The 20,083-nt window shown below is 38.8% G+C and overlaps 1 protein-coding gene across 5 annotated transcripts in view; it reads right to left on the minus strand.

Annotated features, from left to right (window-relative positions):
- rptor (regulatory associated protein of MTOR, complex 1) overlaps positions 1–20,083 on the minus strand; it is a 146,486-nt gene that overhangs the window by 21,012 nt on the left and 105,391 nt on the right. For all 5 annotated transcript variants that reach the window (XM_026303246.1, XM_026303249.2, XM_026303247.1 and 2 more), the window contains 9 exons: positions 18,550–18,690; positions 17,812–17,932; positions 16,959–17,099; positions 14,695–14,850; positions 9,609–9,727; positions 5,914–6,017; positions 4,663–4,840; positions 4,426–4,536; positions 311–416 (listed from right to left, as the gene is read on the minus strand). In XM_026303246.1, the coding sequence (XP_026159031.1) occupies positions 311–416; positions 4,426–4,536; positions 4,663–4,840; positions 5,914–6,017; positions 9,609–9,727; positions 14,695–14,850; positions 16,959–17,099; positions 17,812–17,932; positions 18,550–18,690 (1,177 nt within the window). The remainder of the gene's footprint in view (positions 1–310; positions 417–4,425; positions 4,537–4,662; positions 4,841–5,913; positions 6,018–9,608; positions 9,728–14,694; positions 14,851–16,958; positions 17,100–17,811; positions 17,933–18,549; positions 18,691–20,083) is intronic.

Genomic DNA, 20,083 nt, shown 5'->3' on the forward strand with positions numbered 1-20,083 from the left:
TGTGTATAGTATGTGCGCCGTTAATAAGTGTGTCTTGGCTTTTCTAAAAGATATGAGAGTGGCCATGTCATGTATTGTCCATGAAGTTAAAACTTGGGACAACATTTTGTTCCATTATGTACCTGGACATTTTGATTTGATTTAATATCCAGTAATATCTGTGCAAATGAATTCTTAATTTGAAATACACTCCATAGCTGCATTCACCTGTAACTTTTCACAAATATTGAGAAATCCACTTAAGGACCCACTAAGTTACTATTATTATTATTAATGCGTATGGGAAAAGATATCTCTATTTGCCACCAACCTCTTTGCGTAATGCTTCGGCTCTGTCTTCTCACACGAGCATTTCTTAGAAACCTCCACTGCCTCTCCATCCTCACCTGACTCTCCAGGTCATGCTCCTCTGGGATCTAATAAGGTGTTTCAAAAAGAAAGATAGGCACCAAGACATTCACATCATCACATGATCATTGGAATTTCCAATAAAGAACAAATGGGTAAATATCTTGCTATTGTTCTTGAGATGTTTTCATCAGCATCAGGAGATTAGACACTGTCTAATCTGATTTAAACTTCAAACGTGAACAAACAACGTCTAACTTGATTGATCTGTACATGCCATCATAGAGGTTACTAATATGGGTGTGTTTTGTCAAGATTGCAGGAAGACAAACCACACATTAGCACAAGCTAAACATATTTGAATGTAATGCATGGACAAATTGAACATTTTTCAGTCCATCTTTCCCCCTTGTATGATATAAAATTCTCTCTCTCTCTCTCCCTGTTCCCTCGTTTACTTGAAGAGCCAGAACTCATCTCAGGATAATTACTGTTTACTGGGTAGGGGCTGGGGGTTGTCTGTCTGACAAAACCTCTACGAACCAGTAAATGTAAGAGTTTTATTTCTATGACACATGGGAAAGATCAAATAAAGCATTTCCTTTCCACATAACATTTACAAATCTGAATTTATGAATACTTCCAGACTTGCACAGTTTACATCATGGATCGACTCCAAATGTTCTATTCACTCATACAAAAGCAGAAGTCAGTCTTCCTGGTTTGCTTCACCATTACGCAGCTACCAAGGCAAACTGTACTGTGAACTGTGTACTGTGTACTGTATGTGAACCATGACTGACACAGGAAAAAACACAGTGGAAAAGCAGAGCAGAAGTGACCACTTTTATAAGTTCAGGTGACAGGAAGCTGCAGTTCACAGGTTGGTTCCCGCATTGAAAAACACCTAAACGTTTGCAGCTTTTCTCACCATAGTACAGTGTTAAGAGGAACTCATGCAGTTATTCAGTTAATGAGTCACAATCTCAGGTTCACTTTGATCACATCTGTTGAGCAGTGGGACAATAAGAGACATATTAACTTTATTATGTCTTATGTAACAAAACAGCCCCCACAGAGTTTGTGCCGGCTTTATTTTAAGAGAAGAGAATGACTCCCTTCTTTAAATATGCAGAATGTAATATAACACTGATATGTAATTTTTCAGCTAAAATTATTAAAGCTGTAAATTTAAAACCTGGATTTTGCTATTATGCATATTTAATAAACAAATAAATAATAAGCAAGCATAAACAACAGAGGAAAACTTTAATAGTGTTTTTAAATGCTGGTTGCCAGGGTGTGCTTATTAAGCACATTTCTATAGTGAGGCCTCTAACGCCCACTGAATGCTAAACAGCCTTGACACACACACACACACACACACAGACAAACAGACACACACACAGACAGACAGACAGACAGACACACACACAGCTACAGTGCCATATGTTTATACTATTGCTTTTAAGGAAACAACACGAATTTTAACCTTTCAGAATGGAGCTTGTGAAAACATTTTATTTGTATATGAGATGTAGATTAGACATACTGTGTTTCTGTGAGCGTGTATAGTTTATCTGCATATCACATCTTGACCAAACCTGAGAGGAGGTGGTTTTACAGTAGCAGTCAGACTGAGGTTGATGCATTCCCATGTCCGAGAGAGAGCCAAAGCATGTGTGTGTGTTAGTATGCAAGACACTCATGCATACATTCTCTACAGACACTGTATTGTATCGGTCTCCACATTGACCAATACAATAAAATCACTAATATTCAATAGGGCTAAAAATACAATGCATTCAGAAAGTATTCAGACCTCCTTCACTTTTTGTTGATTTTGCTGTTGCAGCCTGATAGTACAATTGTTTAAATTCATTTTTTTGTCATTAATCTACACTCAGAACCACATAACAAAGCAAAAAGACATTTTTTTTAAAAATGTATTAAAAAGGAAAAACTGAAATATCACATTTACATAAGTAACAACACGTGAAAATTAGCTCAGGTGCCTCCCATTTCTCTTGATCTTTGCTGAGATGTTTCTAGACCTTGATTGGAGTCCTCCTGTTGTAAATTAAATTGACTGGACATAATTTGGAATTAGGTTAACTGTCTCCCCGTCATGGCCTACTGGAATACTTGCCTAGCTGTACTACAACAGGTCGAAAAGTCTGAGCCTATCCTTGAAAGGTAAATATGACTGAAATTAAAGTCTTAAAATTTTAAAATTAAATTTTTTATCAAAAGATTTATTCTTCATAGAACATATACTGCATTGTTGGTCTATACATACATGTACTACTGTATGCATATACGGATGCACACTGAGCAGCCTGGACAACCACAGCAAATGGTCTGAAGACTTTTGTCAACAAGAGATTTCTGTTTTTGACTTTTAACACATTTCCATAAATACAGTTTTAAGTCTCTCTTTTGGCTGAAAACTCTATTTGAACATTAGTATTTTGTTTATGCAAAAACGCTGTCTGAATCTGGTCCAACATTTCCTACTACAACATATTATGAAGAAACCATCTGGCAAGCTTGTGCTGCTCACAATATTAATAACTACAATTACAAAAAAAGACAGAGACTGGGAGGTATGTGAAAATAGGGGTTCTGTTGTTGGCTCAGGTATTTTGTCTGTATGTTTCATCAACACCCATGATTCCTGTGTGGGACCCCTGCAGACATCTCTTTCTAGCGTGATGACAATCTTCAATGTCATCGCATGTCACACGCCTCTAAAAAACTATAGGTGTGGACACGCACACACAAACACACTCTGCTGACACAGTGATATGGTAACGTGTGTGCAGATTTCTGAAGAGTGCTCACACACACATAGAGAGCTTTGTAATGGAGTAGAGTTTTATGGCAGCACTCAAAATTTTTGCAAACACAGCATTTTTGATTTGCACTACAGTGAAACCGCATTCCTCCTCCTGCTCCTTCACTCACTCTTCCATCCAATCATCTCTCTGTTTGACATCACCTTTTGCTGCCACTTCTGACTCAGTCTTCCTTTCATAACGTTCATCTCACCGCCATGCGTTTTATACAGTTTTATTTCCCTGTCAACTACTCTACTTTTCGTCTTCTCCCACACTCAGTCTGCCCCTTATTGTCTTCTCTCCTTTTCAAATATTTTACTACCCTCCTCCTTTTGCCCGAAAGTCTCGACGTTGTAAATATTTTACTTGACTAAAGCCTTTATTTCTTCTCACTTTTCTTCTGTATCAGCCGCTTTCTCCGTCTCTCATACACACATTAATATCTAATACTTTTCTTACTTTATTCTTCCACTCCCAATACTTTCCCTTTCCTCCTCTATTTGACCCTCACGCTTCCCTCTCTTTAAATAATTTTCAAACCACAAATGTGAAGTTGCAGCTTGACTTAATATTACAAAATTTGGCTGCAATTACTATGCCCGGTAAAAAGCTCTTCCTTTAATCTTAAATTTCACACAAGAGATGTTAAGTTATGGAGCCGGGACAACTAAATTATTCAGTAAAGCCATCTTGTACAAGCAGCAGGTACTCTCTCACACTGTGATTAGCCCCCTCCACGCTGTTTTGCATAGGACTTCATTATTTTTTTAAATAAATTCGATAACACAGAGCTCATGTCCTCAGATGGCTCATTCACTTCTGGCAGCCATTGTAAAATGCTTGACAAACATGCACCTATGACACCACTTCACATAAATATTTATGTGAAAACTGAAAATTACCTGTCATACAGTATCAGGACAACTTTGTTGCTTAGCAACCACATTACCCTGTTTAAGAACTAGATTGCTTGGCAGGGGAATAAGATGAAAATATTATTTTTAAATAAGGTATTAAACAAGATGGATATGAGCCCTTTCTTTTTTAATTTAATAATATGTTGTAATAACTCGACTGACGTTTATGTGTGGACTGTTCTTATTATGAAGTACCTCATGGATAGAAAGGGCAAAAAGAACTTTTACCTTACTCTCAGGATAATGAGGGTTGGAGACAACAGTGGTGAAAAGAACAATGGATGAAAAAGAGAGGACAGAGAAGATGTGGGGGGTACTACCTTCATAACAGGCTGAGCAAAATACTTTGCACTCCAGTCACACAGGCCAGTCTGGAGGGCAGGGCTAATGTAGTTCCTGTGACCACCCGGCTCGTCCCCGTCCTCAGGTGCCTGAACCCACACATGAAAATGGTAGCAATTCAAAGACTCAAAACGAGTAAAAAAAGAATCAAGTTAGAAACCTTGTAGTGAAACAATGCCTGAGCTACACATTCATTCAGCAGCGTCTCCCTTTACCTGCTCTGGTCCCTTGTCGAACATCTTGCGTGTACGGGGGAACTGGTGGGAATGGGGTGCTTGCCCTCCTAGTGTGGGAGTGTAGGGCGGCCGTGAGGCTGGCTGCTCTCTTGCAGGGGGTTTGGGCACCTCATTGGTCAAACTGGAGCTGCTAGCACTGGGCATGGGAGGGGACCCCCTGGAGAAGCAAGAAAGTCAACAGAACACAACAAACAAGAAAGACTCACCAAATTTGCCTTTTTAATTGCCTGATTCTCTAGAGAAACAGGCAGCCTTCTTAGGAATTTATATTTTAAACAGGATGGTGTATTTGAGCACTAGACAGTTATGTAACACCATCAATTAGTTTTTAAAGGTAAGCTTACAAGTGTGATAATGGTGATTCTGGAGAGTTATGTAAAACAGTCAGATCAAACAATTCTCATCCAAGGGCCTGACAGAAAGTGAAGTGAAAGTGACTTAACTGGCCGAGTATGGGTCACCGGAATTTGTGCTCTGCTTTTTAACCCAAACCCAAGTGCACACACACAGCAAGTGAACACACACCCGGGGGGGTGGGCAGTGGGCAATGCTGCGGCGCCCGAGGAGCAGTTGGGGGTCCGGTGCCTTGCTCAAGGGTCTCACCTCAGTCGTAGTATTGAAGGTGGACGGGGCACTGGCTGTTCGCTACGTGCCACCGACAATTTCCCCGCCGGACCTGAGACTCGAACCTGCAATTTTCAGGTTACAAGTCCGAGTCCCTATCCATTAGGCCACGACTGCCCCCAATACACCTCCAGAAGAGTAGTCAAGCGTCGCAAATGTGGTTTTATATTGTGCCTTTATAGAAATGTTAAATGTTTCATTTTTACAACAGAAAAAATGTGTTTTTCTCATATTTAATAACAGTTTATCCACAATTTTGTAGACCAATATTAACCTTGTTCACTAATTCTAAAAATTTGTGCTTTTGTCCAATCATTGGCTCTGTTTGGTCTTATGTTATTGTTCATGCACCATCTGTTTTATACAGTATGTTGTAAAATATAATGTATTGCCAGGATGCCCTTGAAAACAAAATTATCATTAAGGGTTTTATGCTAAATTTAGTTTAATGTGTGTTTTTTTTCACTGTCTACTTTAACAATGAGAGTGTTTGTTTTGCCAGAAGGCTAGGTGAGCTGTATGCATGATGCATGTGTTTTGGGGCTTTACTGTAATGAGTTTTCTCTATATTCTAGATATTCATGTATGTGAAAAATGTTCCCTCACCCAGCCTGGTGGATATGTGTGCCCTTGCTGGTGGGGCTGGCCGGGGCTGACTGGGTAAGAGAACCAGAGTCCAGGATCCTCTGAGGCCGGGCGTTCATCGTTGCCTGAGGAAAAAGAAAGCGGGTTACTTCATGTGTTTCTTGCATCAACAGTAACCACACTGGAATTTGGGATTATGATTAAAATGTGGAAATGGGATGAGGGAGTCAACTATTTCAGAGCCAAACCTGAGGACAGGATTAGAAGCAATACTGAACACTGCTGTATCAGTGCAAAAAAGTGCAGCACTTCACAAAGTTTGCCTAAATTTCCACAACTTTATCTCATTAAGCGGAGCAGGTAATATAACCTCTTCATTGTGAGTTGTCTAAAGGCTCTCACAGGGGAGGGGTAAACTTAATAAAGACAATAGAGGCAAAGCACCACTGATGAATAGCAGAGTTGTTGTTTACTCAAGCCAGGTGGAGAGAAAACTGTGCAATGTAAATCTAGTTAACAAAGGCAAACGCATTCTGCTAACTGGGATTGCCTTTGATTTGATTTCTATGCTAATTAGAAATTGTGGCATCTATGTTTTGTTTGAGGCTTGAGTCTAAAGGCTGAAAGGGAGGGAGAAAAGTTTTTAATGCAAAGTTCACACACACACACACACACGCACACACACACACACACACACACACACAAACACACAAACACACAAACACACGCGTTAGGGTTAGCTGTTAGTGCTTCATTAAAAGACAATTGGAAATAAAACAACATAGCACTAAAACCAGCTGAAAAGGTTATTATGGAAACAGCTCTATCACTAACTTAAGCTCCTTTCTACCCAATCACAACAAAATCAATTCAACGACAAGGACAAAAAAAGGAAAAGCAGATAAACAACTGAAGGATATACTAATTTTTGACAAATGAATGCATGAATTTGATGCAGGCACCATGCAGAGTAACTACACATTTATAATAGTAATAGTACTAAGAAAAAAAATACAGGCAGGATGGTTGATGAAATGTTGTCAACGAGCCTGTCCTGCACTCAAAGATCACGACTTTTATTCCGTTAACCATCACTGCGTGTTACAAGTCAAGAATTTTATCAAATGTCTTTCTTCATCCTAAAGCAGCAGAGGTTATAGTAAATTCCTTTTACAAATATGTGTGCATGAACGTGAAGATACAAGCTCATTGGTTGAAACAACTCGATTATGCAACCTGCTCATGGTTATTTATGCACATTTCCTGGTTGTCAACATGTGGTAAACAAACATCACACAAACACGGGAGGCTAAATGCCTTATCTGCTGACACACTTTCCAGAAAATGTGCTAGGCAAAACTCTAGCACTTGCAGTAAAATTGGGGTAATCAGTTCTACTGGCAGCTCTGCTCTGCTCTGCCCTGGGAAGAAGCTTGTGCTCCTGTTTCAACTCACATTGCCTCACTTCCTCTGTCATTAATTGGCTGGAAACTAAGTCAGTTGAGCACATAAATTAGTGTGTGTACACAGACCATGTTATAAACATGATGGCTCAGAAAGCCCTCTCTGTGGTCCTCTTTAGTTAATGAAAGAAAATCAAAAAAGTTTGGCCAGTGGAGAAAGTGCCAGCATGATGCATAGTGATAACATGGAAGCAGAGAAGGTGAGAGGAAATTAATCAAGGTGAAAACAGTGGGCTGATGGAAGGAGGATGTAGTTAGTGGAGAAGAATGCCATGATTATCCCATGTGTGAAAAGAGATATCTGCTGTGTGAGGTGAGGGAAATGAGACGATTCAAGTCGTAAACTCCCCTTCATGACTCACTAAAATGAGTAGGAGAGTAGAGTCTTCCTGAAGTCCACTGAAACAGTAAGGGACTTTGGTAATGCTGTTTTTAATTGCACCCCTTTGCCAGGTGAAAGCTCTAACCTGTTTTCAGTTAAAACAAAAAAGGTGTATGTACCTTTGCTTTTTTCCTGCAACTTTACTAGTCATCCCCAAGCAAGGAGAAAAAGACCAGAAAAACATGTATATTAAAAAAAAGTGACAAGGGACCTTCACCCCAACATTATACAGCAAGAGGTGCTATTAAAAAACATTTAAAGCTTTTATCATGTGTGAAGCAAGTACATTTTAATTAGCTGCTCACCTTGTTCACTTTGTTACAATCAATAACATTTGACATTTAAAATCCCAATTAAAAGAGCTAGATTCAAAGATAGGTTAATGTTAACACTTGTGAACTTGTGATGAATGTTCTCGGATTAAGCTGTCTCTGATGAGCTTTCTGCTGGAGCTGTTAACTTTAGAAAGTGATGCATTTAAAGGTTAGTATTTCAGGACACTCATTTACTAAAGTTTTGCGTGTATAAGAACGTGTGTAAACTTGATAGCACACGCAAATAAACCTGCAACCTGATCAACAAACAGCGTGCATGCAGAATTGCGTCTTTCCAATGTACAAAATAGCAGGCCTTGTCCATTTAGTACATTTGACTTAATGAATATGCAATATGGGGCGTGGATGCCCTATAGTGCAAAATAATGGGTGGAGAAAAAGCAAATTGGTTAGTACACGCAATGTGATTTACCAAGCCTGAAAGTAATTTTTCATCTTTTTGCTCGCTGATGCTTTGGTACAAGCCAATTTTTCTTTTGAGCAGATACCATCCCATATAGCGTTTTTTTCATGGTACATACACTCTCTGTAGTACTAGTGGCAGGGTGTACTATCTTGTTTCCCTAATTGCAAGTTTGACTGTGATTTACATGTATATCCGAAGCCAAAAAAGGAGTGTTTGATGTCAGATTACTGTAGTTCAGTATCATTTGGTAGAAGCAAAGGGCAGAGCTATTTTTAAGACTCACAACAAGTACAGTTCAAATAACATCCTCATTAAAAAATTGTACATTGCAAATATTTCAGGTCTCCATATTCAAAAATCTTGTTTGCAGGTAAATGAGGGGACAATTGGTGTTGGTGGTAGGAAACAAGAAATTGTGCCTCAAATTAGGATTGGTGGTGGACCATAGTGGTTATTATGGCTCCTTAAGTTACGGCAGCCTCCTTGCTGCACTCTGCTCTGCGTTTGCCAAGCCTGGGGGAGTCATTGGCCCTTAATTGCATTTGAACAAAAGTAATGGCCTTTCAGAGTAAGAAAGTGGCAGTGGGAGGATGGGGAGTGTCTGCTTTAAATGGATCTTTAGCACCGCATAACCATGTGGTGAAAAAAAATTGACATATGGATACAGATACAAAAAGTCAATTATAATACCCCCATTACATTACACTCTAGGAAATTAGTTGATACTCATTTTCAAAATGACTTATAATGACAACAGAAAAAACTGTAGCATCAATAATAAATTCTTAAAGATACAATGTGTAATATTTACAGCGATCTATTAGCAGAAATGGAATATAAAATATTATAAATATGATGTCATCAGTGTGTAATCACCAGAAAATACCAAGTGTTGCTTAATCTTAGACTAAACCTTTTAAATCTACATAGGGAGCAGGTCTCCTTTCACAGATGGGTTGCATTCTGCAAACTCACCACTAGGCTGCTAAATCTTTCATATATTACACATTTTACCTTTAACATTGTAAAGAAGCAGAGTGCAGTCTCTGAGTGTTTGGCTCCTCCGTTGGCGCAAAAAGAATCTAGAATAACAAGATTGAGCAGCTTTGAAAGATTTAAACACAACACACCTTGTATGCGATGCTGTTGAGGACTTTCATGGCCAGATCTGACACTTCAGGAAATGGGTCTGCAGCGAGATGTAATAGCACTCTCCAGATCTGAGTGTAAACACTGTTGAAGGACACACCTGCAAAAGACACATAAACTAGTTAATTTAAAAAAAAAAAAAAAAAAAAAAAAAAAAACTGGTCTCCAAACAAAATGTTGTTTGCTAAATAAATTGTAAAATCACTAAGTTGTGCTGGTACTCACACATATACAGCAGAGGAATACACACACAGAGTAATACACTCATGTGCAGATACAACTCTCTTCACTGCCATCCAGGTTCATTAACACAGCAGAGCTAACAGCTAAATGGTAATGCTCAATCATCTAATTAGCATCATGCTACCCACCCCAGTCATTTTCCTCTGCTACGCTTGTTGGATGTGTTGAGGCAGTAGAGTGAAAATGACCTCCAGTGTTAGGCAACACGCATCATTATTCTCACACACACACACACACACACACACACTCACGTGCATACCATATGATACGCAGATGGCTCTCTTCAAGCACTGGAACGTCACTCCTCACAACTGTTGCTGTTACAGTGAATACAGTCCTCCTACTGTCAGGAGGTTTTATTCATCTGTCACTATTGTTGTCTTTGGCATTATCTATTACGTGAAGGGTGACAACTTTCTTAATTTCACACAACTGTGCTCGTCATACTTGGAATTTAGGATTTTTAACTATCCCCTTTATGCCTGTCTGGTCACTGGCTCTCTTTACCCATCGGATTCATCATTTTCTTCAGACTTGCTTCCTGATGACAGTTTGTATTTGCATTGAGTCTCCATCACCGATGCTATGCCATATTTGTGTATATACCACATATATATTTGTACTCTATCTGCCTTTAAATGTCTGTCAACTTCAATCTGTCATCTTTCTCTTCTACCCCAGTGTGAGCTCTGGACACTGTGGTGAAAGTCTCCGACTGTTGATGTGTCTCATTCTGCTCCCACTTCCTCCTCCTTCCAATGAAAGAGAAGGTAAAACAACCAAGGGAGGAAAAAGTGAATGAGGGAGTTACAGAGGTGATTAGGCTGGAGCCTGAGGGACAGGATATGATTAGCGATGGCTAGCCAGAATGCTAGCTGCTGCAGTAAACAGCCAGTTTATAAATGTGAAATATGGTTCCTCTCCCATTTAACTGCCGCACTACATTACGGGTGCACACAAATTACCACTGTGCCGCCTCCACATAATCCACATGAGGGAACATGACAGCAGATATTACTCACTGGCTGCACTGGTGCCTTGTTCTGACAGGACACTTGTGCTATGTTGTGACTTGTGAAATGTATGTACAGTAGTAAAGATGTTAACTATTGGCTAAATGAACCACTGCATCGCTGTTTAAGACTTTCACAAAAACATAAAATACTTTTGGAATTTTAAATGGTGGAGGCAGAAAAAAATGGATTCAGATGTTTCAAAGTTAAAAACAAGGGCTTTAGTGGCCTTGTGCTGCAGTTGTGCTGCTTGACCACAGAGCAATAAGGTTCAAACCTGGCAACCAAGTGTGGAGTTTGCTTGTTCCCCTTGTAACTGTATAGTTTTTTCCGGGTGCTCCAATTCCTTCCCATAGGCTAAAAACATGAACCTCAGGCTTAACTGGCAACATTAATTTGCCTGTATTATGTGAGAATGAAATGGTTGTGTGTCAGCACCCGTAACAGCTATACCCATTCCTCTCAGCCACTGTCAGCTGGGATATGCTCCAGCCCTCCTGTGACGGATAAGCGGGTGTCATCAATAAATAGATGGAGGGAGATCTAAGCTGTGTAAGCAGCACCAAATTATACCTGTGATGCTGCTTAAATAAAAGAGTAACTCAAATACTCTGACACAGGTAGGAATGAATCTAAGTCCTTGATATGACAAAACATAAATGTTAGATGCAGACATAGAATATGTTGGATTTATGCACAGCGTTACCTTAAATGAATCAACTCCTTGAATGACTGTCATGAAGCTTTATACAGACATTAATGAACCACAGAGAACTAATATTACTGAGTTTGACTCCCTAACCACTGATCGAGTTGACATTCTTTGTTTTGAGTTTAATATCTTGATAATTATTGTGTGTACAGATGTTTAAGGTCAGGTGACGAATGACTGCGATGGGTTGGCCAGTGTTGCCTGAGTAGGCAGACTCACCCCAAATATTACACTGACATGACACCAGGCAAAAGAACAATGATGGATGACCTAGGTAAGCTGAAGTTACACAGGTGGGATAAATGTGCTGCAAAGCATAGGAAACCACAGAATGAGCTCTTTGTAGGGCAGAATTACTAATGATATCTATTTGTAAATGAATCTAATACATCCATTTACAATTTGATACATGCAAACATTTAGTCAAAGGATCACATGGAGTCTTATGACCTTTAAACAGTTTGTTATCCTGCTGGTTTACAGCAGACCAACATCCAGCAGCCAGTGTGTTTAGCATTTATAGTTTCAATTTAATCTAAACTGCTACAGTGTTAAAAAACAGATGTGATAAAACTGTGAAGGTATGCTGCTATATACCAAAAAGACAGATACAAGCCAAATAAAAACAACGGCCCAAGGGTTTTATGAAAAACAGCTGCAAACATAAGAAAAGACAGAAAAAATGAGTACGAACAAAGAAGTGAAACTGACAAGTGAAATCGCCAGTGTTAGATAGCTGAATGGAAGTGACAACAGACATGTACAGGGATCTCAAAGTTTTCAGACCCCTTCACTGTTTGCAGATTTTAATATGTTGCAGGTTCCATTTTAAATGGATAATATGCAAATTAAAATAAAAAAAACTGAAACCTCCTTCATACATTCATTCAATGACCAGTGTCCCTTTCCCAGCTGCTGCAAAGCCCCCTGCCACCAGTGTCTGGTCTTTGCCAGGCTTGGTGCTTGGAGTTCTGTCCAAAAGCTTAAATTTTCATCTCATCAGACCACAGAATCTTTCCCTCATGTTTTCAGAGTGCTTTAAATGCTGTTTGACAAACTTTGACAGGCAAGCTGTCATATGTTTTTTTACTTCTGTCCATCCACCCTACTATAAAGGTCAATCAGTGTAGAGCTGCTGAGATGGTCGTCCTTCCAGCGGGTTCTTTATTTCCACAGAGGATTTCTCAAGTTCTGTTAGATGCACTGTTTGGGTTTTTGTCCTGACCATTCTTGCCTGGTTACTGTGTTTGGCAGGAAGAGTCCTGGTAGTTAGAGACTTCACTGCTTAAATGCATTGTGCTCCTGAGAACACTCAAAGCTTTAGAAATCGCTTTATACAGTTGTCCTGATCTTTGACTCACCACAGCTATATCACAGAGGTACAGAGAGTTTCTTATACCTCGACTTGGTTTTTATCCTGATATGCAGTTTGAACTGTGGGACCTTATACACTCAGGTGTATATCTTCCTAAACTGTGTCCAATCAATTCAGATTATCAGAGGTGGACTCCAGTCAACTAATCTGTTCACCTCACATGAGCATTAAAGATCTACAAGCAGCTAGAAAAAGGTAAAATTGCACATAGTGCTAAATTTGTTTGATAAAAGGGTAATAAAAGAAAGCAATCTGCTGGCCTGTTTTATTGTTGTTATTTTCATCAAACATTAATTTCTAAGCCTTGGAGTGCCATGGTTAACCGAGATTAGAAGAAGGGCAGACAGAATATTTTATCACCTTTAGCTGTTGTACCATTTAGTTTGTTTGGGACATAAAAATGTGCATGCCACTTTAAAGTGTGTAAATATGTATAGGTGTGTCTGATTTAAACCACAGATTTTGTTGAAAGTTAAACTTAAGAGCAGAAGAAATTGGGCTATTTCCTTAGAGGACCGATTTGAAGCTGAGCTGAGTTTCACTGAGCTAGGTGCACTTAAAATAAAGTGACATTCATTTAAGGAACAAATAAAAGAAAACATGCTGAAAAGGGAATTTCATTATAGTACCTGAATCTAGTTTTATGCCAAGTCAAATTCACTGTTCTCCAGAGCTACAAGTTACCTTTCCATTTGAGTTTCCATTTCCAGTCATTTGTCACTGTGGCACACAAAAAGAGCAAACAGGGACGTGACAGAGTGGCTGGGAGATTACAAGAGTTTTGCGCAAGAGATACAGCAATAAGCAAAAAAGGGACTCTCCAGTTTTCACTTTCACGTACAGGTAGAGTGAGTTAATGGTTTTCCTAGTTGCATACAAACTGGCTGTCAGGATGCATGGTGGAGCCTGCTGATCAACTGAGAGCAGCGGTAAGTAAGAACAGGTTCAATCTCGGTGTGTACCAGAAAAAACACTAACTGTACTTTTCACATCTGAAAATGTTCTTTACACTTGTTCTATTTTTGGACTGGGACATTTTCTTTTGGTCCCTGCTGTAATTTGTGCGATTCCACTTTCTCCAACAGTGGCCTGAAGTGTTTCTCTGGTGCCATCATGTTCTTCTGGTTTGCTCATGGCATGGCAGTTTCTTTGTTTCAACCATGCAATGCTGTCCCTGCTGCTGTGTGCAGCCTGCTGTAATGATCTAAAACACTGATGCTGCTACCAACCACCAGATGCACAACTAGCATAATGTTCACAGAGCAGATACATCATGCAGAACGTATGCACCTATTTCAAAAACAAAATCCTCAGTGATGGCTGCAGTAATTAGTTTTAGTTTGGCCACATAAAGGAAGACCTTTATACATATGTGTCCATAGAAAAATATGAACTAGTGCACCTTTAAGAAGGTAATTGATAATTCAGCTAAATGTATACCCTTTCCCATCATGCAACATTTATTTATTTGACCCCCACAGCCCCTCAAGCTCATAACATAGACTACACAAAGTTCCTCCAACACAGAAGAATCTACTTGTTTAAGTTGGCTCTGACCCAGTCATCTGTTATAATCAGAATGACAAGCAAATGAACCTTTGTGTGCAAATTTGGTAGAATTGCCTGTTTAGAAAAGGTAAAAAAGCAAAGAAAAGAAAGAGTATTGTGAAATACAACACACAGGCATGTCTTGTAAAGCTGCAGTGCTGCTGTGAGGCTGTTACCTATAAGGGAGTTGAGGGAAGAATATGACGACACCCTTCGCATTTTATCGATGGTCTCAAAGGACAGGATGTACTCGTCATTGTCAGGGCTCCCCAAGGTGCTACTGGCGCTGCTGCTGGTGCTCAAGTTACCAGGAGAGAAGGCTGCTGGTCCACCTGAAAAAAGGAAAACACACAAAAGCTTTAGAATTTAAATTCAGCTTAACAAAACAAAACAAAACAAAAACATGACAATTAAAAATGTAGAATACTAGTTCAAGCATAAGAAGACGGTCTTATTTTGTTGAGAAAGCACATTAGCTGTTGTAAAAGTGCCACATAAATAAACTTTATTATTGTTATTATTGTAGTAAAAAAGCAAAAACAAAGCTGACAGTCAAATTAATGTCTTATATTGTGTGAGGTGTCTTAGCAGTCCTTATACCCGAAGGTTTCATGCCAACATAAAAACTTGCTTGTAACTTCATATCCGCTGTCAGACCCAGTCACCTCCTGCCATAACTCTCCTTATCAACAAACATTACTATGACTCATACAAACCCAAACGTCATGCAATCTCCAAACTGACTGCAGGCTGAAATGTGGAAATGGAGATTGGTAGAGAATGGAAATAAGCTCTGCATGGTGCCTATTGATGATAAACACCAGTGCATATTGGAATAAGCACTGAGAAGGTGAATTAGAAATGGTGTCAGCAGTAGGTTACGTGCCTCACCAAGTGCCAGTGATTTAGTTCCACTCAGGGCTCATGCATTACTCAGTCTGGCAGTGGTAGACAGAAGGTGGGCAGTTAGGTTTAGCTGTTTGAATCACTGACAAATGATACAAACAGCAGGTTAAGAGCTCTGTCAGGATAGCACAAAGCACACACAGCCAAATGCTGTTAACATACAGGGTTGGGTGGCATGATTATGGCGTCATTAACATATTTTTCTAGTATTAAAGCACGATTCTATTATTTTTATTATTTAATTTGAATCTTTCAGGACTAAGATGGCCTCTGTGTAAATAAAACAGATTAAAGGTATTTGATATCACTATGTCCTCTTGAAGTTAAAGCTATGCCAAAGCACGTAAATAAAGATAACATTAGATAATCATCATAACAAGCAAATTAATATTAACCTGAAGTGATTTTGGAGAGGGACTGGGTTGGGAAAGGGCCATCCAAAGTCCCCCTTTGAATATGGAGCATAATTTTGGAAGCCTTGATAAAGCATGTAAATTGCGCAGTTAATAGTTTGCATTTACCCACGGCACACATTTGCTTGACACACAAAGGTAAGTGGAGCATCACAACATGTATGATGACAATTTTCCTCCTGCTTGTGCATGTGAGAACTGGACTGGAATAAATATCAACACACCACAAACTGAACTAGTGTCGCTGCTTCGCAAACTGGTCACAACCTTTCTGCTGGTTGTGATGCCTCCTGGTAATGTTTACTGAGTCACACTCAGGACTAGCAACGATGCAAAGAAGACATTAGCGTGAGAACTGTTACATCCACAGTCTGCAGCTAATGTGGAGGGACAGAACATAATGAAATGCACAATTAGGCTCTCTGAATTAATTATTTTTACCCCAACTTGATCTTGAGCTCCTACAGACTCTTCTTTTTTCTTATATATAGGTTGAAAGTATTATGATCCCCCCAAATAGATAAAATTGAAGGATTTTTTTCTTCCTTCAATTGATCTACACTCAATAAGCTATAATGACACAGGGAAAATATGTTTTTGTATATTTTTTGCAAATTTCTTAAAAATAAGATACTTTTTCTTTCATTTATTAAATATTCAAACACTTAATTTGGTAGTTTGTACAAGCCTCTTTGGCAGCTCTTACTGATCCCAGACAAAGCCAGACTTAAACCCCATCTGTGGAAAGAGCTGCAGATGACTTTTCACACACTCTTCAATCTAGAGCTTGAAGAATGGATTGGGATAAACTGTTTAAACCCAGGTGTGTAAAACTTTTTATTTTTTTTGCTTCTACAAAGTTTTAAATTAATGTGGATACTTGTGTAAACAAAGTAAACAAAATAAACCTTAAAATATGTATAAAATAATGTTTTTACTTTGGCATTATGGGATATTGAATGTAAATTGATGGCAAAAATGGCATGTTCAAATTAAATTCACAATACGATAAAGACATAAAAGTGAAGAGGCCTCAATACTTTCTACAGCTATTGTATCTCTTTTTTTCTCTGCCTTCCTTTTCCTCACTCCAATTCCCAAGACTCCTTTCTCTATCTTACCCTCTTCACTGAGGTTGAGGTTCTGCAAGCTCTTGTTCAGGTTGCGGGCTGTTGTAACAGCTCGGATGTTGGTGTAAGAGTTGACCGATCGCAGTCGAGGGATGGCTGGGCTGTCTCTTACTGGAGTCAGGTTACCAGACTCTGGACATAAAAACAGGTGCATATACATCAGTCAGAGCTCTCACAATCCCAAACCAATAGAAATACATATCATTCAAGTGTGCAACGTTCGAAAGAGCAACCCTCTGACCAGGACTGATTCAATACCCAGAAATCTTCGTCATTCACACTGAATTACTAAAAGCGGAATTTTCTCCGAAATTGTTCAATGACTAACAATATAATTTTAATTCTTGATACTATATTTTTACCACTTCTGGACACACAAAAGAAAGACAGGTATGACCATTCTCCGTTATTGGGCAATGACATTTAAAAAGTCATTCAGACAAGGGTGTGAGTCCTACAGTACAAACATCCCTTTCCTTCTTTAGTATCCTTTGCTTTACAATTAAAAATTGATAGCCCAGCCACCTGTCGTTTCGCAAAAACAAAAAATCTATTCACAGTTTAGGAAACCCTAACTAACTGGCTAAAAAACAATGTTTAAACCCACACAATGGCTTTTAAGGTAACTTTCTGGTGGTGGTGACAGAAACTGGAAAAGCACTGTGTTTCTCAAGATGCACGCTACTGACTATAAACAGGTGAGATTCAATGGATAAGAGTGAGCTATGTTTGAAGTAAAAATATGATTAAAACGTACATTCACCTCCCTAGTTTTCCTCAGTTTTAGCCTGCATTCTTCTAACATGCAGTCAGTTTATAAGCTCTGTGTGCATGTCTACAGTACCTGCAGTGTTGGCTGGAGATGGCACCGTATAGTTCTTCTCTTCTTCTATAAATTGGAGGGCAACTGTACAGAAGTTGCTTTCGTATTGGACCACCAGGTGACTCAGTGCTACCACCAGCTCCTGCCAAACACATAAAGAAAAACAATAAAAAGAAACCATTAGGCTGATTCAGTATTTTCCTTTCACTTTTATCAAGCTAATTGAAATGTTGCCAAATATAAAGCCATAAAGGGGGATGTTGCAAGATATGAAGTCATAAAGGTGCAACAATCCACTCATTGTTAATATCCCTTTAGTGATCTTTCTTTTATCATTATAGTGAAATTAAAGAACAAAGCAAGACAATATGACAATGAAAAGCCTGTTTTACCATTCTGCCTCCAAACCACTTATATAAAATTCAAGCTTAAAGTATAAAATTTCAACTTCTATTCTCCTTAAATATCTCTCATAAAAGACATGGAATTGGTGATCTTAAGTCTGGCTTCTCATCTTTCTCAGCTACTGTCTCTCAAGGCCAGATTCTCCCATTTCCTTCTGATTTAAATTGCTGATTTTGGAGTTCTGCACAAATATTTTACCTCAATTAGATTCACTACACTCACTGACTGTACCATTTCAGTAAACCCAATTTACACCCTTTTTAGTATCGTTTCATGTTTCTCAATGCTCACTAAGTAACATATTTTTGTCTCGTGAAAATGGTTCTATGAGGAGAGTTTGTGTGTTGCAGTGACCTTGCGGACCACGGGGCTGCCATCGTTGATGAGCTGCGCCAACATCATTGCTACGTTGTGGTCGATGGTGGTGGAGTGGTCCGTCCTCTCAGCAGAGTTCCCCACAAATGTTCCAAGAGCAAAGACAGCTGCACACCTCACCTGGAGCAACACAAACAAAACGTGTGTTTCATTTTTTTGCCTGTAAACTAAAAAAAACTTTTGCATTTTGGTGTACTGCTTGTTGTGGCGACCGAAGAAATTCTTTTGTGGGCATAAGGCTGAATCATGACAGCTTCTTTCCAACTTTGTGATACAGCTTTAGTGATGGTACATGTGTATGTTACTTTGATATATTGGTTTTCTTTGCTCCAATTAAAGTGAGCAGCTGAAACATTTCAGATGAACATAGTGTAATTTGAAATGCAATAAAAAATGCTGCAATAAAAGAAAGTCATAAAACTAACATGGCTTGAAAGCAAATTAGAAGACAGGAGCGTAATGAAGGAAAGCTCCTTCATAACTTCAGGATTTGTACAAACATATTTGACTCAGAGTACCATGAACACCTGTTCAGTCAACAGTATACAATGCAATACAACAGCCCTAATTCTACCATCTGTACCAAACCAGTTAGTGACTGTGTTGTACTGCGCAGCCTTATCTTATAACACCACTCAATACAAACCAGCAGGAATTTATGGATGACTGTGGTTGTAATGCACAACCTCACAATTGCAGCAACAATTAATCAACACCTCTGGGACACAAATATTATTGCATTAAAATGTTAGACAGGTTCTTAATGAATTTCTGAATTTTCAGCTCAATAAAATGCTAATCAATGTTTGCTGTATTGTAACTCAGAAGCATTTAACCTGACCCATCAATGCTGGGCCTAGCCTAAAGGCAAAAAAAAAAAAAAAGAAAAAAAGAAAAAACTGTGAGGAAATATTGCATTTACTCAGTATTATCGTAAAAGACTGTCTACTAGCTATTTTTGGTTGCTTTGAAAGTTCCTTAAAATGGCCTTATGAAGCCTAGCAGACTTTAATATTTTGTATTACTGAAGCTAAAAGAGTTATTTAGAGAGAATGGAAATATACTTTCGTTGTTTAAATACATGTCTCAGTGATGGCTCATGGTTTCCTGTCTTTATTTGGAAGAAATGAGATAACATCCACCTGATTGACACTGAAAATTTGTTAAGAAGAAAAAAAGCTATTGACTAGCCTGTAATTAAAAAGTGTGTATGCCCCCCAGGGGGTTGATTGATGCAGAGTGTGGCTGTTTTACACAAAATGAGTTATAAAGTAAAGTTTAGGTCTTACTTCTTTTTGTGTTTCATAGTAGAATTGTAGCAGGTGGGGGTCACTTAAATGTGTTGGGCTAAAGAATGCAGGGTATGGGGGTTTTAGTGTTTTAGATGCCTGTAAATAACTGCCAACATTGTTTTAGTGCCGTGAGATGTCTGAAGATAGAGGACACCTGAAAAAACATTTGGGGTCTTTTCAAAATGAGTCCACCCCTTTCCTTAGTTATATAGTTCTGAAAT

The sequence above is a fragment of the Mastacembelus armatus genome, chromosome 1 (genome assembly GCF_900324485.2).
Source record: "Mastacembelus armatus chromosome 1, fMasArm1.2, whole genome shotgun sequence".
NCBI classification, from domain to species: Eukaryota; Metazoa; Chordata; class Actinopteri; order Synbranchiformes; family Mastacembelidae; genus Mastacembelus; species Mastacembelus armatus.